The following is a 23674-nucleotide window of genomic DNA, read 5'->3' as shown; positions in this document are numbered from 1 at the left end:
TCACAAATAATAATAAAAAAACACTTTTTTGGTGTTATTCAAAAGAGGAAGCTTAACAAAACCCCAAAAATAGAAGGCACACTGCTATTTAGCAATGTAATCTGTGGTTTGGGCCTCCTTACAGCTTTTTTCTTATTAACATAAAATCTTAAAGAGAGCGGGTGTCGTCGCTATTAAACATAGGGGTGTGTTTAATTGTGCAATAATTCATATTTTCACTTAAAGCACTTCATATAAGCATGCACTGCCAAAGTACAAAATCTTACCAAGTATTTTTTGTCCAATTGTTAGTGTAAATATCTACGTACACTTTGAAATAAGATAAAACTAACTTAGAAGTAACTTTGAAGCTTGTTTGAAGTCAAGAACTCCTTAATATTGAGGGAACAGTACTGGTTATAAGTCAGTGGAACAAGATGTAATAAGTTAAAGATATGTGGTAATATTTTGTGTTTTTGCAGTGTGGCCTGCTTACCCATACCGGTAACACTTTATTTGAAGGGGTGTTCATAAGACTGACATCAACATAACATAACACCTGTTATGAACATAAATGATTATGACTGTTGTTGTGAAGTGTCATTCGGAAAATAATGAGATTTTTAATGCAAAGTTGCTTTATAAGTCAATTTTTATTTGCATTGTTTGGTAAATAATGACACTTTAATGCAAAGTTGGCACTTTTAAATGACTTTTAATGCAACTTTTAAAGCAACTTTGCAGTAAGTGTCACAATTGACCAAATGACACCTCATGACAACAATCTCAAATATTCAGACTTGCCTTGTTTATGACAGTGTTATATCAGTCTTATTCACACCCCTTCAAATAGTGTTACTCAAATACCAAGCTGTGTCAAGGTTACAATCATATGTTTACCATTTAAAGTTAAATTAATGAGCAAACATTTTTTCCACATCACTGTTAAAAAAACATTCAAGAGGTCAACCAATGTTTCACCTCAGCTTCAAGTAGTTCTGTTTGGTGTAAATTTGCAGTGAAGTTAAATTAATCAGACATTCAGGTTGCTTCACGGCAAATAACCGACCAGTCGAGGCGTCCCGCTGTGAGTCGGGGTGCGGAGGACATTTTGGTGCCGCTACGGTGCAGAACTGCAACCTGTGACGGCTGTTACAGATGAGCAGAGGAGAGAAGGGCAAAAACCCACGAATGGGAAGGAGGGAGTGAGGAAGGAGGTGTGACGCGGTGGCGATGGACGGGGTGGGGGGGGAGCCTCCGTGAGGCTCCTGCAGAGTGTAAGAAAGTTTTCAGCCGCTCTTCTTCTCCGCCGTCTGACAGCAGAGGGGTGGGGGGGTTCGTGCTGAGAGCAGCTCTTTGTCCGGTCTGCTGAAGGAGCACGGAGAATGGAAAAGTAACAGGAAGCGGAGCGAGACACGGCTCGCAGAAGATGAGAAGCTGTGGACTCTGACTGTGACACTTGCTATTTAGCTCGTCTTATTAAGAAATTCCAGAAGGAAACGGTGACCCTGCATAGCAACATGACAACTTGTTTTTGTGTGTGTGTATGTTTTGCAGATGCACAAGTGAAAAACCAGCCTCTTTTAACTGAACAACTCATAAATTTCATTTTTGGTGTTTTATGGTTCTAGGGCAGCTGGGGAAATTCGTAATTCAGACACTTTGCCTGCAAAAAAAATAAAATGTGTTCAGTGTTGGGTGCAGTTTTTGGTAGGATATGACATTTCAAGTGATATTTTGGAAAAATCAGCATGGTATTAATCAAAGGCTACTCTGTCTGAACTCTTACGAGAAATTACAGCCGTGTAGTACACTACATATTTAGTAAAGTGATGCTAATTTGTTGCCAGTAAGACAGTTGTCTTTTTTGTTCATGTTTTTATTTCTTAGATGCAAATTATTTAAAGTCATGATAAAGAAAAACTTACCCAGTGAAATACGCTTCCTGGCTACTGGATAGAGTTGCTACCAGGTAGCTAGCTTGCTAACTGCTAGTCGGTGAATTTTACAGATGTTGTTTTTGTTCGTACCTCGCTGAATTTATAGATTTAATTTTACATTCTTAGCGTGGTGTCAGAGGAAAGGAGGGGAATTGGAGATGAGTGCTTAATTTAGCAATGTTTAATGAGGCTAACCCTCCCCTGCAGGGTTTAGCGAACATACATGTAAGCTAGTTCCATCATATTAACACGGTGACAGAGAGTGGGTCGGAGCCGTCCTTAACAGAATCCAGATTATGCCAGCCTGTTCGGTCTGCCCACACCCACAAAAGTGCAGCACAATACTTTCATTATGATTCGCTTCAGGCTGGCTCTGTTGTTGGATGGGACAATCAGCGTTTTGTTGCTCGGTTCCTCCGATCCGACCAGAACCAGCCGTCTGTTTATTCCTGAATTTACCATTTGTTTGGTCGAGATGCGGCTGTGAGGCATGTGACATTTTTTTTTTTTCTTAAATTGCAGATTCTACTCCGTATCAGATTTGTCAAATAAAAGAGGGTCTACAGCGGGAGATCACTTTCCCTCCGAAATCCAATATGTTGTTGGGAACGATTGCCTGTCAGAGGTTCATGTAAGGCTGCGGACGTTTGACGGATCCACTTTACCGAGTCCGAATAATATTTGAAGTGGCACTAAGCTTCTACAGCTTTGAATCAGAAGACACAAAAATTATGTGTTTTTCTGTTAGTTTCTTTGTATTCTTCTCCATCATTTTCATGTGAACGTCAGCACATTTATTCGTTAACCCTGGACTTGCTTCAGTAAATAAAATGGTCTCTTCACAGCCATGACATGCAGTTTAAGTGCAGTTTTACAATTTTAAACAAAAACTGGAGCAAAACCTCATGTCCCCATCAAAGGGCTTTGTCATTTCTTTAAACTGTCTTTTCACTCATTTTCACCATGTCTTGTTAAAGTATTTAGCCTGAAAGAATTCAACACTTTCCTGTTGAATAGCTTTTTACATCTCTGAGCTCCCTCAGTCTTCAATCTTAACCATCCCACTCAAACGGCATCATAGCTAACTGTGAGTCATTGCTCGGTAACAACATTCACACTGAAGAGGGTTTGTTAATGAGAGCTGTTGTGATGTATGGTGCATTCAAGATCAAATTTCAAGCTGAAAAAAATGTTTTCTCCTGGACATCATTGATAAATTATAATTTTAGGACACAAAATTGCCAAAAAAGGGCGCAGTTATAGAATACTGAAATTAATGAATGATGAAGATTCTGTTTTACTCATTGGTTTAATGCAAAAAAGATTTTAGCAGTATGGTTGTTGACGCTCACAGAAACATCAGTAAAAAAGCAGTTGTACATAATCACACTGTAGACTCTGCAACAAGGTTAATAAACTTTGCCATCCAAAAAGCTAAAGATTGTTAGTTTAGAGCTGTAAAAAGCAGAACATCAGGAAATTTTTAGTTTTATTTCTAGAAGGTTTTAGAGTACAGAAAAATTGAACATAACACGTCAAAAAGCACATAACTTGCAGTGTACTGTTCAAAACTGTTCATGAAAAGAAACATTTCTAGTTTCAGTCAGTTTCTGTGAAAACACAAAGAAATGCTGCTCCCAGGATTGCTCAGTTCTTTATCATGTCAGAATGTATTGGTAATTATTAAGCCACAATGGAGGGTCTAATGCAGTGGTAGATTCAAAGTGAATCGTAGACGCCTTCTCTAGACTCTAATTGGGTCTTTTTGCCATATTTTCAGAGACTAATGAAGTAATCTTGTATCTTGTTTAATCCTTCCCACTCTTCCTTTCACCAGCTGTGAGTTATTTGAAGGTTTGCTGAGAAAGTTTCAGAGTGTTGCTTGTTCACAAAGAAGGTTCCTTTGGTCATGTTCATTGTTCCACCATGGCGGCTGTGTCTTAACATGCTGTTTTGGTTTAAAGCAAACCGCTGTAAAAACCATCAGTTAAAGCCGTATCATCTTTCACTTTTAGCTTGCTGTTTATACAACCAAATGTTCATCTGACTGTAAATATGCTGTGTAAACATGGATCATAACAGCGGTGGGAGTGGGATTCCTGGGTCGACATTCCGGTGGTAATAGCTCAGTTTTTGTACATCTTCTCTGCGTTCTGTCAGATTCACTGACGGCAAATATCACCGTATTTTTATCTACACAAAGCCACACAGTCAGCACAGACGGAGAGAGAGAGGCTCAATGCTTTATCCGCTCAACCTCTCACAGCCAGCTATGCAAGGTTGGTGGTACCAACTAACTCACTTGCTTTTTGGTTACCTAGCAACAACTCGTTGCGTAACTTGTGCAGCAGCGGTTTAAGGTTTTGCCACCGAGCCTCATAAATGCTTAAAGTAAAAGAAAACGGCGAGAAAATGTCACACCACCAGCTTGGTTGTATCTGTAATTATCAATATCGATTGACGTGAAGCGCTTATATTGTGATGCGTTTTTCAGTCATGTCGTCCAGTCCTAATATCGGATGTGGATATTGCCTCAAATTTTCATATCTGTGCATCCTTACAGGAGGGAGAACCAAAACTCCAAATTGTAGAATTTATTTTGTGATCTCCACATTTAGAGGGTTAAATGTATTTAAATTAAAAAAATGCTCATCTTTGATCGTGATTACTATTTCTTGTGGGTTTTCAATGTTGCTGGAAATCTTTACTCTAACATTTGGTTGGACCTAGAAGATTATGAAGTATTTTTATAATTCCGCCTCCTTTTGAGTTGATTGTTGGTCGGCTTTTATTATGGAGAGTTGCCTTAAATTTGAGACACAAATCCAGTCATTGCTTTCTTTTTTTTTTTGTAACAACTCGAAGGCATTCGCTGTGAAATGGGTTTTTCGCAGCTCTGGATGTGTTGGAGGCCGCGGCTCCGCAGGTGCCAAGCTTTGCCCCGGCCGGCGTCAGGAATGCGTTGGATGCCAGAGAGAGGGAATTCCGCGCATGTCTTCCATTCACAGCAAGGCTTTGAAGCGAGCCGCTCGCCCGTAAAGACCGTCGGTCCTGGATCCCAGTGGCCTCGTGCCTCTTGACTATCCACCCGCTGGCTGATGCTTTTACAGTCCTCAGTTTAATGAAAAACAAAAGGGTCATCCAGCCAGCCTGTGTTTTCTCTTTCTCTCAGAGAAACCCAACGTCTGGATTATTAAAGAGACAAACGATGAGTGTCTCCCGGCTGTGTTGAGCTCATGGCTGTGAGGAGACTCGGATATCTGATGTCTCTTACGTCCTAATGGCCCGTTGAACTCGCTGTGGCTTAGCTCGCTTGATTCATCGGCTGCTTGTGTGTGAATGAACTTTTGCACTGGCGGCTCCTGGACCCCATCTGTGTGCGGTTGACAGTCTGCGTGTGTGTGTGTCACGAGCTTGTCTCCTCATACCTGCTCCTATCGTCATGGCAGATCTCCCCCCTGTTACATCTCATCTAATAAATCACGTGGCGTCGTTTTGATGAAGGCATTTGCAGCTTGTGGTCTCCTAACTCTGCCCGTCTTATCTGTTCCCAGGACTCTGGGAGAGGCGTGGGCCCAGCTGAAGAAGAGCCTGGCAGATGAAGCCGAGGTTCATCTGAAGTTCTCTTCAAAGGTAATCCGTTTCACTTCACGATGTTTAGATCTGAGGCTAAGAATGAGCTAAGGCAACATCACTAAATCTGTTGCCTGCAGCCGGTTTCGTTTCCGACAGATCAGTGCTCTGAACAGGAAGTGTGGGGTCCTCACCTGAGTCCGTACTTTGTAGAACTATATTATTGTTGTGTAATGCCAGAATACTCCACCATCTTTGGAAATCTAAAGCTACAGAGTTGCATTTTTATTCTTTTATTCTGGTCTGTCAGATTTGACGGAGTACCCAAAATTTGCAGCAGATACTCAATAGATTTAGATTTGGACTTTGACCAGGCCATTTCAACAACTTGATATGTTTTGATTTAACCATTTCACAGCAGCTCTAGCTGTATTTGAAGGGTCTCCTCCAATCTCAAGTCTTCGGTTCTTTTTCTAGGATTACCAGTTATTTTGAAGAGCATTGGCACTGCATGACGTAATGTTATTCACTCATCCAAAACACACCACCTGTTGCCTTGATTATATCATTCAAGCTCGAGCTCCACCTTCGACGATGAAGCTCCTCCCTGGAGCTGCAGTTTCAAAGCTTCCACCGCACAGAGCATCTCTCCTCTGCGACTCCTTCACCCAGCTCCTTCAGACTAGCCAGCAGCAAGTAGCAAATACCTGGTGCATCTGCTGAGCTCATTATACGAGCCACTTCTCAAGCCACTTCAAACATTAAAGGATTAATAGAGGAGCCCTGTTGTGATGACTTCCTGAAGGCGGAGTTTCAGAAAGAGCAGGAGTTTCTTAAAGACACAGACGCCCAATTTCAAGGCTTTAAAATTTCTTTTTAGTCATATTCATACAGCATATTTATAACAACTGAAGGTAACATAGTTACTTTATTGTGCTACAAAGTGGCACCATGTGACCAGAAAACACATAATAGTGCACCTTTAAAAACATGAGACCAAACTGTTGCATCTTTCACAAATGACCTGTATTCACACTGAGGTTGTGTCAGACTCAGGTGGGGTCTAGTTACTGATTAGGCAGGTTTTGAAGGCAGTTAGATTTGTTTTCAGAATACTACATAAAATGTGGCTGAATATTAATTTACACCCAACTTTTTAGATTTTCATTTGTAAAAAATAAACCGTTGAAAACCATTTATCTCCATGTCACAACGGCTGCACTACTTTGTGCTGGTCCATCACATAAAATCTTAAATACCGTACATTTAGAGAAAAAACCAACATGTCCTGCAATCAGCGAATCACGTTCCCTCGTTTGAAGACGCACGCTAACCCACCCGCTCATCACCGTCTCTACTGTCTGGTGGTGCGACGTCCTCCTTTGTCTGTGACCATGGAAACAGACTTATTGCTGACTGTGCAAATGAGTCCGGATTGTGTTTGTGTTTTGTCCGGCCCAACTTTCCAACATTTGAGCACGCAGCTCTGCAAATAAGAGGCGATCATCTCAGAAAGCATGCCACCGACAGTCAGTTGAAAGGCCTCCAAGTGTGAGAAACACACGTCCCAATTAACTTTTCACGTTTGATTAGTTGAAGATGAAGCAGGGGAGAGGAGAGCGAGGCAGAAACCCGTCCTCGGTGATGTTATGCTCCAGAGATGCACAGATGTGCGGCATTCTTCCAGATTCTCAGAGGAGAGACAGGAAGGATTGGAGTGGGAATGATCTTTGAGTGATGGGCTGCGCTGTTGACTACAGGAAGGAGCTGCACTCCTTATTCACGGCTGACAGCTGGGGCAGAACGCCACGTCGCTTATTAGGATCATTAAACCGGCGACGCGCTCGCTGCAAAACACTAAAAACCAACATGATCTTGTCACATTCGTTTTGCTGGAAGCGCCTCTGTTTACTTAAACTCTCCACACGCTCAGGAATCAGGAAAAGGAAGCCGAGCGGTTTGGATAAGTCCGTAGTTTCGGATTTATCATCCTCACAAGCTCGGTGAGAGAGAAGATGATGACATAATGTGGAAAGCTACTCAAGAGCACGCGGCTAATTAAGGCTTTTGGTTTATATTCGTATGCAAACGGGTTGAAATCGTATCCTCTTGTGATTCAAAGCCTAAGCTTATAATTCTCTGAGGAAAAGCATCAGCAGATAAGAATGTCAAAAAGCGATGCATCAGTTTAATCCAGATAAAAACTAGTGATAGAAACTCGTTCCCACGTTAAATAAAAGCTGAAAACATATGCAAATCTATCAGTGAACGGTGTTTTTAGACTGAAGTAAAACTTAAATGTAGAACAATTCAGTCCAGGTTTGACTGGTCCACATGTGACGGTTCTCCTGCTCTACCCTTTCTGAAGAAACGGGGCAAACATTCTTTGGTTTGTCCTTTGGGTGCGCTGATCTCTGGTTTGTTTTGTGAGCAGCTCCAGAGCGAAGTGGAGAAACCTTTCCTGACGTTCAGAGAGAACTTCAAGAAGGACATGAAGAGGTTCGACCACCACATCGCCAACCTGCGGAAGCAGCTCGTCGGCCGTTACGCAGCCGTGGACAAGGTGAGACCAGACTCATTTTTAGCCTACTGCTAAAAAAAGATCTCCACACATCTTCCATGAGAAGCATCTTTTTTCATCAGTATAAGGAAAGACCTAGCCAACAGGACTTGTTTCTCTCAAAGTAAGCGTTCTTTGTTTTATCCGTTTCACATTGGAGCTTTTTTATCTCGTTCAGGCCCGTAAAGCTCTGGCTGACAGACAGAAGGAGCTGGAGTTAAAGACCCAGCAGCTGGAGAGCAAGCTCACCAGCAAGACCGAGGAGGAGATCAAGAAGGCTCGCAGGAAATCCACACAAGCAGGTCAGAGCAGAGGTCATCCTGGGGTCATGGGTCCCACGTCTGTGTTTGTTGTTTTAGCTCGGCCAGAGCGCCTCCTGCTTATTTATGCCGCACGTCTGCTGTGATCACTGAGGCTGGTTAATCCTGACTGACTGGTGTTGTTCTGGGGACACGCCGGCTATGGGATAGAAGAGTGACTTCCTGTCTGCAGAAGCTTTCTACTTTAACAACAGAACAGCAGATATGTGTGTGTGTAATAAATAGTTGCCTTTTGAATACCTTCTCCTGTCTTCTAACTTCATTTTCAACACCCCGCTGATAGGACTTCCACACTGAAGAGTGTTGATGGTAGCATGATGTGTTTGCATTTGCTGTCATGGCTAATCCAGCTAAACGTGCATCTCCAGTAATTAGTTTTACGGAGTACACTCATTATTTTTGAATGATTTCTCTTCTCTTGGATCTTCCTATAATTGTTAACCGAATCATGGTGAAGTAAACCATATAAGAGTTCCAGTTAATCACTGTTAATAATTATGTTAAAGGAAATTGCATCTGAATCCTCCTCCGCAGTTCTTTTCAGGCCCTTCATTGGATCGGCCACTTGAGGCCGTCTGTGAACCGACTTGCTGTGTTGGTCTGTTTTTGAACCAGTCATGCACTTTATCAGGGCTGAGAGCCACAATGGGATTAAAAAAAAACACCTTATTTTTAAAGCCGGAGTGTTACAGAGGCAAGATGAAGACTAGAAACAGAAACATTTCCTGCTCCATCAGTCTGTTCGCACCAGACTGAGAGGTGTGGGTGCAAACTGGCTTTATTACCCCAGGAGAGGAAGGGAAAGGGGGGTGGTGCACTCCCACATGCTGTACAAATACACAACCATTAATTATCTGATGGCCAAAAACATCCCGCCCACTAAGTTAATTCAAGGCTTCGTGGGTTTCGGAATAAAGCGTTAAATGTACAGTGAACCACTGCGTTAGGGCGTTTTGGGGGATAAAAGTTGAATTCTTTCCACTTAGTGTTTGAGCTCCCTCTAGTGGCAACTTGATTATTACATGGATTACTCCAAAGAGATCTCCCTCACTGTGAGCCACTTCAAGCATTCGTCATGAGTGAACTGTCATTGTAGGCGTAATGAATAAGCAACAATACTATCTGATTATTGCTATCAGATAGTATTACTTATTGTGGTATATAAAGGAACCTTTGCAACCTGATACTGTCATGAAGTGACAAGGGTTAAGCCGTTGCACAAGGAGAGGGATCTCTGAATCGTATCACCTAATGGAAACAGTTACCAGTTTTATGTTCCAGACAAAATGATGTGTTTCACCCTTCAGAGCCTTGGTGACGCTGCCTGACACAGTTCAGTCAACAAGTGATCTTGGACATGCGCAATGTATTTGATACCCTTCTTGTCAGAAGGCCATTGTCCAAAAGTCTTTCCCTTTATTTGCATGGAAATGCACGTGGAGCCACCTGCCACCAGCACAAGTTCTGGACTGGTGGCAACACAGTGGAGCTTTTTGGTGTCATGTTTGGGTTAAGGTTTTTAGTCCACATACGAATACACCATGAGAAAGCAAAATCAGGCATCACAGTTTTATTGTGCAATGCAGAAAATCATGAATTTGCAATCGGTTGAAGTTCTATGAAGACCATGAATTAGTGAGATGTTATCAAGTTGAATGAGATGAAAGGTTGCAGTGGCTTGCTAGAGAATTTGGAGATGGCTGACTAGAGGGGGGGCACTGAGGATCCTTAGGATCCTGTGGCTGGTGGATTATGTCTGTGATGTCTGAAGGCTTTAGATGGGAGAACGGGCAAGAGAGAAGTGATCTGTACAGAAAATTTGCAACGAGAAGGTGTTCTCTAGATGGATATTTGCAGTCTCTCTGTTCGGACAGTGACTCGGCAATCTTCTCAAGGTAGAGCAAACTCAGGAATCACTGAAAGGCAAGGAAATACATAGGAGACTCAATGGGCACCAATTTATAAGACGAGCGTTTAGATATACCATATCTTGTTGACCCACTGGCAGTGACGGCATGTTTCTCCCAGATCCTTTACACGCATTGCCTGATGCTGCTTAGGAGATCCCGGGTCACGCCATGCCTTTACAACCTACTGAGCACCACAGAGCCTGAGAGTAAAGCAGAAAATGAAACGGTACCTAACCACGTCAGAACCTGGACAGCTGGAAACATGCTGAAACCTTCTTCATTGTACCTGTCATTGTAAAGCGAAATAACGACGGCTGGAAACTTGTCTGCCCTTCAGATAAACGGTGATTTCAGCTGGACTCTGTGCAGGTGAAATCACAAAAGTAAAAGCCTAGACGGCCTCGTGGTTGTTCATGTTTAATAGGTGCAATACCTCAGGAATGTCCATGGTTAAGAGGCAAACTCTCAGGCAGACAGTGACGTTATGAGTCGAGCAGGCACAACCACATGCTGTCACATGGAAGAAGGAACGCTCCATCCCAGCGCAGTCTCACACAGAACCAGCCCTGCTGCCTGCTCCTTATGCAACATGGAGAAAACGGAATGTAGAAGCCAGAGAGGAGACTCCGACCAAAACAACTAAATCATAGCATCTGTTCTCTCATAATAGTCATTTGCGCTTAGATTTTCATGCTTTATTACATAATCTTACCATTGTATTAACGGTAAGTGGATAAACAAATGTTAGTAGCTTCTTTGAGTTTATTGTTTTTGTGTCTTTTAACACGAGAACATTCTTAGCTAAGCTGTCAGAAGACCTCGTTGACTGCAAACTATTATGTTCCAGGAACCAGAACACAAACTTGAAAAAGACGGAACCAAGAACCTTTAGAACATTACTCTGTTCTGCTTTGCTGGCATCTGTTTGAACAGTCTTTCAATCTGCTTTGTCTCTGGACTTTGACTGGGCCATGAAATACTATTTTCCTGTGCTAGTGGGAGGAGTCACAGCTGGAGTCACAACCAGCCGTCTGTAGAAATTCACAACAGCGACTGAGTGGGACAAAAAGCCACAGACTGGGCCGAATGTCCAATATGGCTTCTATGTCCTCCGTTGTTTAATTGTGTTCGTACGGGATTCGTCTCTCTACTTTTCGGACTCTGAGGCAGCCCAACTACATGATGACCCCACCCACTCCTCAACCTGTGTAAAGTTGAGCCGAGTTGTTACTAGGTACTACTGGGAAAGTACCATTTGAGTCATCTTCTATCAGTAACAGCGTCCACACTGAAGATTGTTGTTGCCAATGACCTCCTTGTATTTATGCATGGTGCCTCCAGCGATTTCTGTGTGCAACACGTCATGTTTTGTTGCTTATCTGACTTTTTTCCTTCTAATTCATGATCTGAACACCATTAAAACTCAAATGGCTACACAAACCTTCTTACAGCAAGTTAAATAAGATCTGTATCGAGGTTTAAACGCATTCTGAAAAGCAGCTTGTTGTGGACGTGTTTGAAGTCAGTTACCATGGTGCCCTCACTGTGTTTGTTTTTAGCAAGCTTTCATTTATAGACAACGCAAGCTAACGCTGAAGACAGAAGATTCTGACCAGCATCACTTCCTCCCTGATCTTATCTCCCTCACGATGAGTGTTTATTTCTGTTGTCAACAGGATGCAGGATGTGTCATCACCCCTTTTTATACTCTATCGTAATGAAATCCATTATCATCCCAGATCCTCTGCCCAGCGTTGGAATAACAGTTTGAGCTGCAGGTTCTGTGCTACAGTCTGCAAGTGTGACAGACACCTGGAGGGATAACTTGTCTTGTGACTCCACCTGCTGGATGTTTTGTGTTACATAGACCACTCCCAGTACTCCCAGTAGTATTTCTTGAATGAACTCCTATATGTATGATTGTTTTTTTTTCCCCTCCTCCAACAGGGGATGATCTGATGCGCTGTGTCGACCTGTATAACCAGTCTCAGTCCAAGTGGTTTGAGGAGATGGTCACTACCAGCCTGGTAAGGACACACCAGTTTGGGATGAGTGTGTGTGTGCGTGTGCGTGTGCGTGTGTGTGTGTGTGTGTGTGTGTGTGTGTGAAGTGGGGCTGTTTGAAACAGAGGTTTAAGTGTTTTGGTCCCGACCTCAACAGGAGCTGGAGAGACTGGAGGTGGAGCGGGTGGAGATGATCAGGCAGCACCTCTGTCAGTACACAACTCTACGCCACGAGACGGACATGTTCAACCAAAGTGTGAGTGCAGAACACAGTGGCCCGCAAAACTCCAGACAATTGATTAACATAAGTTTGATGGTTTATTAGATTAAAATTAGTTTTATTCGATTAACTAGTAACATCTGCCAAGAGTTTACTCCAGAAGACTGCACCACCGGTTATCCTTAAGCAAAGACAGAATTAAAGATGGCGGAGCGTCCCGGAGCAGGAAAGAGAAACGATTCAAGTAGAGTCCGGTGCGGGACGTTTCTGTTTCGAGTTATAAACACTCGACAATTTCCTTGAGTTATCAACTTACTAGCACTTCATTCAGCAGTGCTACAGCGTCGACTTCTCATCCAAAAATTTCTGTTGTGCTGCGAAGACGAGGATAACAGAGAAAAATGTTTAACACGATCGAAAAAGACACAATGCCAATAAACACGGTTGATTTTGACTACAATTTTCTGTTTGTTCAGTCTGTATTTAACACACTTCACACAAAGAAATGTTCAAATATGATGAGGTTCCTCTTTTTAAAGATTTAGCCTTTAATGTTATGGAAAGACGGTCAGACTCTTGATACAAGAGAAAACTGGGGTTATTAAGAAAGTGTCCAGTTAACTTTGGATTAACTCACTAATTCATAACTTGCATTCCTTTTTCATACCCTTTAAGGTTTTTCTCAAAGTATCTTATGCTGATTTTTAAACTTTTATGGAAGTGACTCCCTGCGTTATATAATTATCTTCAGCAGAGGTAAAGTGCTCTGTCTGTGAGAGGATCTGCGGTTTGGAACTCACTTCCTGTTCATTTAAAGTCTGTAACCAGTTTTAGTATGTTCAAAAATCAAACAAAACTCTGGTTATGTCAAAAACAGAACCGTACCCATTTTTGATGTTTTACATTTTTCTGTTTGTATACATTATGTTGTGCTATTTTAAATGATTATCACTTCAATTTTTAGAGTTATTTTTTAAAAAGCCCAACTAGGGACAAGTGCTGCGAATTAGCTGGTGCTATTGCACCATGATGCAAACATGGGACAGCTGTTTTATTCAGTTTGTCTGTGTCGATGTGTGTCTGTCCCTATCAAATAAAAGTAAAAAAAAAAAAAAAAAAAAAAAAAAAAAAAAAAAAAGCAAAGAGCTATTTCACAGTACTTAAAAAAATAAATAAAGCCATCTCCTCACAGAGGAGCTTCGTATTCCCTGTTCTCAGTTAAAAACTGCTTTCTTTGCAGACTATGGAGCCGGTGGATAAGCTCCTGCAGTGTGTGGACCCCATCAAGGACAGAGAGGTGTGGGTGCGGGAGAATAAGACGGGGGAAATCAGGCCTGTCGACATAGAGATCTGAACTCGGTGAGGACGGCTCTCTGCCTGAGGACGTGACTGGGAGCTCTGAGACGGGATCTGTACCTCTGTTTTTCCCACTCATTCACACGTCGCAGCAAGCGAGGATGAGCTCGCCGGACCTTCACCCATCAGCTGATCCTCTCCCCCCACCACCGACGAAGACGACATATTCGAGTGAAAAGTTCCGAACAACGCCGAGGTGTTTGAGATGCGGCGGCAGAGTTTTGTTTTAACTTACACTGATTCTTTGAACGGGAAAATAGCAACTGTGAGTGGGAATTTGTTTCCTAATGGATACTCAGGTGAGGTGAATGATGAAGTAGCACCGACTTGTACATTTTGTAAATGTTGAGAAGCCTTTACGTCGCGCAACAGTGTAATGCTAATTCATGACAACTGCCATGACTTAACAGATGCTGCTAAAACTAAATGCAGTTAAGCCCGATGAGGTTATAATTCAGTAATGGTAACATCTATGTGACTTAGTGGAGCCGCGAATTTTACTGTTGCTATAATGTTCTGTTGAAGCTCATGGCTTGTTAAATTTCAACAAATGATAGATTTACCGTCTTAAAATGGCTGAACAACCTGATGGAGAAGGTGATTATCTGCTGATTATTTTGCAAAGGATTCTTCAAAAAAAAATCAAGAAAATTATGGACAACCCAGAGCATCTTCTTCATGAGACTGTTGTCTTCAGTCAGAGGCTTCTGTAGAACTGCTGTAATACAGACTGCTACAGGAGATCTTTCTTGCCCACAGCCATCAGCATCTACGAACTCTTTGAAGAACCTTGGATAATATGAGTTACAACATGTGATTTCCCTCTGGAATTATTAATGTATGATTGAAAATGAATTGACTTCTAAAATAAGAAAACGATAAATTAAACATGCCTCTTTTACTGAGAATTAATCACGAATGGGCTGGTAAATATATTTCTGGGAGAAAAACTGTTGTAATCCATTAAAAAAGGAGACCTAGCTAACGTGAGCTAACGTTAAAGCTTGGATTTGCCAACTTTATGTTTACAGTTTGTTTATATGAAAAGATGGTAATAAAACTAATAAATTTACTCAAAGACTACATGGTTAAAGACTCTGGCTAACAGTCATTTGTAGAGAACAGAAAGGAAGAAAATGACACGAGCTAATGCCGATTAGCTCTGTTAAAAGGATCTACGACTAGTTGAGCATGTTGGCTTAAATATGTTGCAATTTTCCTATTACCTAAAAAAAATAGTTTGTGATACGCCAAAACTCATAATTACTTTATAAATTGTCCATCTTTTGTTATACTTTTCACCCACGGAGGTCGCCATTTTTTCACCGAAGGGTTGATGACGTCATCAGGTCCATTCTGTACCGGAGTCTACAGAGTAAACAGGAAGGCTAACTTTACCCGAGTTCTTGTTTATCATATTGCGTTTGACTGGTGTAATTTTAGATATTCCCACACTGCGTCACTATCGGCTGTAATAAAAAATAAAAACAAATAAAATAATCTCGATAATTTCCCACATGAAAGAAAGGAGAATGCCATGCGAGACCCAGTCAGGATTTGTGTGATCTATAAAATCTATAATATAAATCCTACGTTTATGGTTACAGGATGTACTGATGAGTTTTCCCCATGCAGGCTTACAGTCAGGAATTTGCACTTTAGAGCTGAAAGATTAAAGTCAGTTACTTATCAAAGTCAATCTATTTTAATAATGTTCTGGTGCCCCATTGTAAATATTAAAATGCGTTTTCCATTTAAAAGAGTCACTAAAGAATGTGAAATAGAAAGAAAGACACTATTAGGATTTAAAGATATATAAAAGTATTACGTAAAATACAATGCACAACAAAAATGAAGGAAGTTCCTTTGGATGGATTTGTTGTCCCAAGATAAAAGTTGTACAATTTTTATTATTTCTAATCCCTTTCTTATCCCGTAAGAAGAAATTAAATATGTATTTTTTTTAATGGGTAATTAAGGGTTGGTCAGTTTGCTATGGATAATTAAAACTACATCTAATGTCAAAACATTTGTTTTATGTTGGAAATAAAAGGAAAAGACAAAAAAAATGAAAAGTATTTTATAAAAGAAGCCACTTTCACATTAAAACAGTAAATGATTTGGTCAGGCCTTTCATCATTAGATAAAAAGCTTTAGGTACAGGTTTGGACAGAGTTACACTTTTAGATAAAATACACTGAAAACACACTTAACATTGATAGGAAACAGGGCATTGATTATTGATTGAATTATCGCTTGTTGATCTTGAAACCATTCCCATATCAGCGTCTGAGTTACCAACTCAAGCAACCAAAGCTCCCTGAAAGCATTTTAAATCAGAACTAACTTGTTGGAAAGACAGATGACCTGTTTTTTTTTAAAGAGTTTAGCAGAGAACAGGAAACAGGAAGTTAGCATTTGCATTAAGAAAAATCAGCTCTGTTGTGTTTAAAAGCAGAAATGATTAAAGCTGGAACATGTCAGTGGCGGCGAAGGACAACAGGAAACCGGACAGGACGGTGACTCCCAACATAAAGTCCTGGTGACGTATTGCTGATGTTCCCACGCTGACGCTGCAGCGCTGTAAAGTCCGGCTAATCGATCATGAGCTTCTTCAGGGAGTTGAGGTAAGCTGGAATGAGGGAGCTGACCGACTCGTCGTCATTCAGGATCTTCTCCCCTCTCCCCTCGGAGCCCACAGAGCTGGGCGACCGGACCAGGCCCGGGTACGGAGTGCTGTAACCCTGCCGGAGAAAACGGCCTGCTTTCAGAACAGAAACGCACTGCAAACACACCTACAGGGTCAATCCATAAGCTTTCCCTTAAACATTAAACAGTGTTATAGTAGCTTGAACGTTGTTGCGTTTTGCCATATTACCGCCGTAAACTTCAATGAGTTTTAATGAAATATTATGTGACAGCCCAACAAAGAAATGAAGAAAAATAACATTAAAGTGTGGGTCATTATTGGTATTCCTGAGTTTGTAGGATCAAATACCAGCAGGAAGACTTTTGGGGTTTGTGCCTCTGCTTTCCTCCGTTCTTCACAGCAACAATAGCCAGGATGGAACAATAAGGCGGTAAAACTGATCACAATAAAAGCCTTTCATATCAGTGGATATCAAGAATTTTTTTTTTTTTTTTTTAATATTTGAAATTCAGCCAAATTGCTGGTGTAATTTTCCTGTTTTATCCACAGCTTTCTCTCTACGCCGTTGTGTTTTTTATTTTTAAACAGTTATGAGGAGCAGAGGTGAAACTGCTGTGCATGTAACTCAACAGGTTGTTGCTGGGCAGCCAAAGAGCGAGCAAGTTAGTTGGTGCCCCCAACCTGGCTCAGCTGGCCGTGAGAGGTTGAGCAGCTAAAGCCTTTCCTCTGCCTACATCTCCCAGAATGCTGTGTGGTTCGACATCAGAGTTCATTGAATATTCTATGTATTGAATGTTGAACTTTCTATCAGGTTAATTTAGTTTTAGTCGATCAGGTGTGTATCCCGATATATATTGCTATTGATTTAGATTCTCAGAAGGATTTAGATCTGGACTTTGACTAGGCCAGTCTAACACATGAATAAGCTTTGATATAAACTACTGAAGGTTGAGATGTTTACTTTTAGTTTATTTTTTTTTCCTGCGTAAGGCAGGGTTAAATGAGAATTTATGCGACAGTTTTGACTATTTTCATGTGTAAGACAGTTTTAGCAAAACTCAATTTCTTCCAATTATGTAAAACCTTTTGTTGGTTTATCACATAAAATCCCAGTGAAACAAATGGAGTTCCATGTTTGTCAGAAACAGACGGTTTCTGTTCCCTTACAGAGGAGTATCCCTTGCCGAAGCTGCCCCTGTTCTTGGTCCTGATCTTAGTCAGCGCCGACTCTGCGATGTCGGCCCGCTCCTCCGCGTCGTCCAGCTCGTGGACGGTCTTCCTGTACTTCGCCAGGTTCATGTTGGCCTGCTCCTCCTGGCGGGGCGACAGCACATGGTGAGACGCAGACAAGCACAAACCCACCCAGAGAATCCAGAGCGGCGGCGCGGCTTACCGCCTCCTCCACTTGTCTCTTGTAGGCCTTCATCTTGTTCTGCAGCCGCTCCACCAGCTCCTGCATCCGCTGCTGGTTCTTCTGGTCCTCCTCGGACTGGAACAGCAGCTCCTTCAGGCGCCGCTCGTTCTTCCGCAGCGTCTTCACCGTCTCGGCGTGACGCTTCTGCTCCGAGTCCAACTCCAGCTCCAGCTCCTTGACCTGCACAGAGTCATGTTTTCGGCCTGATCGTGGGCTACACAGATACACGTAAAGAGAGGACAGGTAGGGCTGTCGAATTTATGGTTATTGGAAATTACATGGTTTATTTTTTAATCTGGACTTTCAGCATGTCCCAAGGCCGGCCATCTTGTTTCTCTTTGAATATAATTCAACTGTGTGACAAAATATTAAAGATCCAGATTTTTGTTTTCTTTTTTCATTTTAACAATCATAAGAAGACATGATAGGAAGTCATCTGACAAAGTCAAAATAATACGAGAACAAAGTCAGACATAATCAGCCGTAATATTAGGAAAATGAAGTAGTAATTTTATGCGAAGTCAGAGATAAAAAAAAAATAAATTTAATGATACTAGATTTCTTTCTTGTTAAAACAACTTTTTTCTCATAATTTTAATTCGTTCTTCTATAATTGCGTCTTTATTCTGTTACACCTGAAGTTTCTTTAAGTACCGACACCGACTTGGTGCCGCCCGGCCCACCTGTGCCGTGGACCATCAGTGTTTCTGGAACTGACCTTCCCCTCCAGCTTCTGGATGATCTTCTTCCCTCCTTTCAGAGCCATCTGCTCGGCCTCGTCCAGCCTGCCGCTCATGTCTTTCAGCTGGCCCTCCAGACTTTTCTTCACCCTCTCCAGATGAAGCGTGTGCTCCTGCTCCAGCCGCAGCTCCTCTCCGACTCGCGCCAGCTGACGGAGCAGAGCGTTTTGTGGCGTGCGGATGTGTTTAAACGTGAGCGGCGTGCGGCGGCGTCCTGAGTCTTACCTCGCAGCCGGCCTTCTTGACCTTGTCGGCGCAGCCTCTCATCTCCGTCTGCAGCTCCTCGTGTTCCTGCTGCAGAGCCTGCAGGTCCACCTCCAGCTTCCTCCGCCCGGTCAGAGCGGACTGAAACTGTACGCAGCAAAAAGATAAATAAATAAAAATAAAAAAGAAGGATCAAACTGTCTGACTGATGTCAAATGGGTGTCACGGGAACAGAAAGCCGGTGTCGACCTGTCCGCTGAGGTCGCTGTGCTTCTCGTTGGCCTCCTGCAGCTCCGTCTCCAGGACTTTCCGGGCCCTGTCGGCGCTCTCCAGGGCCGCGCGCGTCTCCTCGCCTTCGCTGACCAGCAGGGCGCAGCGCCGCTCCAGGGCCGCCTGCTCCTCCCGCTGCTCCTCGTGGCTCCGCACCTCCTCCTCCAGCTGAGCCTGCAGCTCCTGCGGCGGAAACAGAACAACGAGGCCTCCAGGAAGTGTCCGTACACCGACCCTGACCTTGGAGAGTTTCGTAAGCCTGCACGGTTTGCACATTTCAACAAGCTAAGCTAAATGACCCAGGTTCAGTCAGACTGGATGGAGAACATCTGGCTGTAGGTTTAGGTTTGTTGCCCTGCTGGAAGGTCAACCTCTGCACAAGTCTTAAGAAGGTCCTAACCGGTGTCTTGGGTTGTCGCAATGAACAATAAATCAATTAATGTGTGATAAATTATAACAAAGCTCAATAATTTCCATCTGCAAGATTCGTTTTTCTCTTTTTGTTACCTAAAATTGGATGATAAAAGTCTTCAGTCTGGTGCTCGGGTCTCAAATAGACCCATTTTAGTTTAGAGACTCTATAATTCATTTTATTTGTTTGGGATTTTTTTTAAGTTGTTTTGTTAATTTATTTTGGATATTTAAAATGTCTTCCATTTCCAGTGTTAAATAATCATTAGAATTTAAAATTGATATTTAAGAATGTGTTCTTGTATTATTATGTAATTAACATTATATTGAATTAAAATGATCTCAAAATAATATTATTGTTTATCTCAATAACTTCTGGGACAAAAAAAAAAGTCTTATTGTGACCGGCCTAGAAGATTTATGAAACATTTGGAAAACTGCAGTAACCACTTCAAGTTCTGATTTATGTAGGAAATTTAGTTGGAAAAATGTTGAGAACCTAGAAGATTTCCGGAGAGAAAAAAAAAAAAAGGCAAACATGCAGGAAATGGTTCCATTATTTAATGTCTCCCCCTACTGGACAGAAGGAGAACCTCACTGTATCCTAACCGGACTGAAGACACAAGACAGATAACTGTTACAAATAACAGCAAAAAATAAATAAATAAAAAAATGGTTACGGGAAGAACCAGCAATTACTTTGAAATGGGTGGACATAAATACACCAACTCTATGCAATGGAGCGACTGAATTTTTTCTATTCCTCAGAAAATTGTGAATATTGGAAGAAAAAGAAAAAGCACAATATCCTGTATCAGTGCTGAATATCCAAAATCCTTTTGTTTTTTATTTTTTGACCGGTCAAGGTGGACAGCTTTTTGAGTTGGTCAAAAATCTGAAAAACAACTAAACAATATTCCTTAATTTCACAGCTGCGCATTGCTTTGTGTTGTTCCATCACGTAAAACCCAAGTCGAAAACAAAGACGCTTTTGTTGCTGGATAATCCACCAGTTTACAAGACGTTAAAAAAAGTGAGCGGACCTTGATCTGCTGCTGCATCTTCTTGCTGTTCTTGTTGAGCTCCGCGTTGCTCTTGGTGAGCAGGTCCAGCTGCACCTCCAGCTCGTTTATGTCCGCCTCCAGTTTCTTCCTCAGCTTCAGCGCCTCCGTTCTGCCCTTCACCTCCACGTCCAGACTGGCCTGCAGGGACTCCAGCGCCCTCTGGTGGCTTTTTCTGAGAAGACGGCAGTCGCTTTTCAGAGTGTAGCTCAAAACGGGCAGTAAAGCTCGTTCAGAAAGTCGAAACGGCCTCAGGCTTACTTACCTCTAGAGTTCGCACAGCGACGTTATTGGCCCGCAGCATTAAATATTAATGCATAATAATAATAAGACACAGTTCGAGTCAAACTTAAGAACAGCTAGCTAACTAGCTAATTTACTCTCGCTAGCTTGCAAGTGTAAATTAGCAGGTCGTTTCCTCAACCGCCTCGAGTCATAGAACGAGATGAGTGGCTCAAACGTTTGGCTGACAGAAAAGTCTCGCAACAAATAAAGAAAACACAATATGTACAAGAATGTATGGGATTAAATAAATATATAAAACCTGTGATTAACATATTTAAGGACAACACGCATTTTCAAATCAATCCAAGTCCTCTTTTTCAGATCCATGAATTTAAGGCTTTTTAAGGACGTGCAGACACCCTGATTCAGGAGAAACTCACCTCGCCGCCTCAGCCTCCTCCTCCTTCTCCTGCAGTCGGCGCTCCAAGTCTCCTTTAGCCTGGGACAACTCCAACTGAAGCCTCAACACCTTGGTCTCCTCCACCTGGAGAAAACAAAGGGGGAAAAAAAAACATGGTTTACCACGACAACAATCGCACATTTTGCTTCAAAAATGACATTTCCGATGTCGTCCCAAACCTCCAAAGCTGCCTCCAATTCCTCGAGTGAGGCCTGCAGCTCTTCTTTCTCCATCTCAATCTTCTTCTTGGATTTCTGGAGCTCATGGACACTCTTACCTCCATCTGACAGCTGGTCTGTTAGGTCAGCTATCTCCTCTGTGCAATCAACAGCAAAAAAACTCAGATGTTGTTACAATGAGCTTAAATTTCCTGCTGGATTAAAGCTTTGTGAGCATCTGATATTCTGGATGGAAGACGTGTGCATTGCAACTGATTCTGCTTCAACCTGCATCGTAGATAGTACGTCTAAGTCCTACGGTGAAAACGTTGACAATACGTTGTCATTCTTACCCTGGAAGGCCTTGTTCTCCCTGCGTACAGCCTCCAGCTGCTCCAGACATTCTTCGTGAGCCGTCTTGACCTTGAAGAGCTCGGCGGCGTGCTGCCTGCTCTCCTTCTGGCAACCCTCCACCTCAGCCACCAGCTCCTCACACTTCTGCTTCCAGTCGCCGAGCTGCTTCTCCAGGACACGCTGCTTCTTGTCCAGCGCCTGACCGCAGCTGCTGGCCTGAGGTCAGGTGGTATGCTGTGACTGCACTGAAAAGGTTTGCTGCTGCAACTTTTAGGCTAAGTTTACACGAGATCACAGCCTGGAAACGTCTACACGGCACAGACGAAGAAGACGACAGGAAGTGGTAGGAGGATGATGGCGCATCATGTTTTTATTGACTTATGATGTAAGCAAACTTGTGTGTGATTTTAATTGCACAGTTTCTAAGTTGTGTGTTTTTGACATTGGCGGACAAAGTTTTGGGCACGTTTGTAACGTAGACGCAGCCAGAGACTCGGTAGACGAGCGGCTGGAACGCAACAGAAATGTTACGGTTTAACTGAAGGGTGGTTCTGTGTAAACTGGGCCTTAATGTGGGTCGTTTGTCTTTGTTTTTACCTTCTCCAGGTCCATGCAGAGCTCCTCCACCTCTCCCTGCAGCCTCTGCTTAGTCTTTTCTAGTGAGGAGCATTTCGCCTGGGTGGCCTCCACCACTTCCTCGGCCTCCTGAAGCCTGGCTGCGAGCTTCTTCCTGCGATAAATCCCACATTACTGTTGTGGTCGTACGTTACAGAACCCACGCAGCGCGGCGCGTTAGCCGACGGCAGCACCACACACTTGGTCTCCTCCAGCTCGTCGGCGTGCTGGATGGCGTCGGCCTCGTGCTTGGTCCTCCAGTGCGTCAGCTCGCCGTTGAGCTTGGAGACGAGGCGCTGCATCTCCTGCTTGCTCTCCTGCTCCTCCTCCAGCTGCTCCCTCAGCACCTCGCACTCCTGCCGCGCCGAGCTCAGGCTGCCGCCAACCGCCTGCTTAGACTGACGACAGAGACGTGGACGGTCGTCGGACGTTTGCTGCCAACCCGTCCAGGCGTTTTCTGAGACACACGAACCTTGACCTCCTCGTCCAGCTGCTTCTTCAGCTCCTCCAGCTGCGACTGGAGCAGAGACTTGCAGCGGGTCAGCTGACTCGCCCTGCTCTCCGCCTCCTCCACTTGTCGGCTTACGTCGACGTTATCGGCTGGCGGGAAGCAGAAGACGTGATTATTGACGACTAAGCAAGGTTAATTCAACCTGGACGCACAAAACAAGAAGACAGTGAGATGATCTGACTGTGAAGAAGGTCCAAACACACGGGTCTGAGTTTGTGTTTGGAACTAAATTAGTGGACATTAAATTCCAGTACTTAAAACTTTAATATTTGTTGTACGTCTGGAATCGATTATGGAAATAATCGTCAACTAGTTTAGTAATTCATTAGTCATTAACTGGAGCATTCGGGCTCATCAACATGCCACTTTCTGATAGAACGTCCCAGTCATAATAGTAATGAAGCCAAAACGGTGCAGAAATATGAAGATGTTCCATCTGATTTCTTATTTTAAAAAGGAATTGAATTAGGTAAGTATTTGCATCAATGAATGTATTTCTAACATTGCATAAAGAAGACTAATGTGGTTAAATAAACTTGCAGCTTTTGAGAATTTTTCTGTCCAATTATTTGTCAGAACAATAAATCAATCGATTACTAAAACATGATACAATATTTGTTTTCTCATCTCGTCCAATTATATGGATATTTTCATGTATTATTGTATGAAAAAAAAGGGTTAAGTGGTTAAATTAAAAATCTGCAGAATGTGCCAATTTATTTAATCCAGTTAACCGATTA

General features: G+C 42.6%; 2 protein-coding genes across 5 annotated transcripts in view; one reads left to right on the top strand and one right to left on the bottom strand.

Annotated features, from left to right (window-relative positions):
- The window catches only part of gas7b (growth arrest-specific 7b), a 56676-nt gene extending 41732 nt beyond the window's left edge, over window positions 1–14944 (top strand). The window contains exons 9-14 of the mRNA XM_014998756.2: window positions 5474–5552; window positions 7927–8055; window positions 8231–8354; window positions 12230–12309; window positions 12443–12541; window positions 13746–14944. Of these exons, the coding sequence (XP_014854242.2) occupies window positions 5474–5552; window positions 7927–8055; window positions 8231–8354; window positions 12230–12309; window positions 12443–12541; window positions 13746–13859 (625 nt within the window). The 3' untranslated portion in view covers window positions 13860–14944. The remainder of the gene's footprint in view (window positions 1–5473; window positions 5553–7926; window positions 8056–8230; window positions 8355–12229; window positions 12310–12442; window positions 12542–13745) is intronic.
- Window positions 14945–15925: 981 nt separating this feature from the next.
- The window catches only part of LOC106924848 (putative uncharacterized protein MYH16), a 46968-nt gene continuing 39219 nt past the window's right edge, over window positions 15926–23674 (bottom strand). For all 4 annotated transcript variants that reach the window (XM_014998751.2, XM_088000988.1, XM_014998748.2 and 1 more), the window contains 13 exons: window positions 22896–23023; window positions 22625–22821; window positions 22406–22538; window positions 21808–22024; window positions 21476–21612; window positions 21277–21380; window positions 20594–20786; window positions 19119–19322; window positions 18891–19016; window positions 18644–18814; window positions 17905–18105; window positions 17679–17825; window positions 15926–16605 (listed from right to left, as the gene is read on the bottom strand). In XM_014998751.2, coding sequence (XP_014854237.2) covers window positions 16456–16605; window positions 17679–17825; window positions 17905–18105; window positions 18644–18814; window positions 18891–19016; window positions 19119–19322; window positions 20594–20786; window positions 21277–21380; window positions 21476–21612; window positions 21808–22024; window positions 22406–22538; window positions 22625–22821; window positions 22896–23023 — 2108 coding nt within the window. In that variant the 3' untranslated portion in view covers window positions 15926–16455. The remainder of the gene's footprint in view (window positions 16606–17678; window positions 17826–17904; window positions 18106–18643; window positions 18815–18890; window positions 19017–19118; window positions 19323–20593; window positions 20787–21276; window positions 21381–21475; window positions 21613–21807; window positions 22025–22405; window positions 22539–22624; window positions 22822–22895; window positions 23024–23674) is intronic.

Source organism: Poecilia mexicana, unplaced genomic scaffold, assembly GCF_051168715.1.
Source record: "Poecilia mexicana isolate PSO_F unplaced genomic scaffold, ASM5116871v1 scaffold_19, whole genome shotgun sequence".
Taxonomy (NCBI): Eukaryota; Metazoa; Chordata; class Actinopteri; order Cyprinodontiformes; family Poeciliidae; genus Poecilia; species Poecilia mexicana.
The sequence above is the reverse complement of the archived record's forward strand: the minus strand, read 5'-3'. Positions and strand labels throughout refer to the sequence as shown.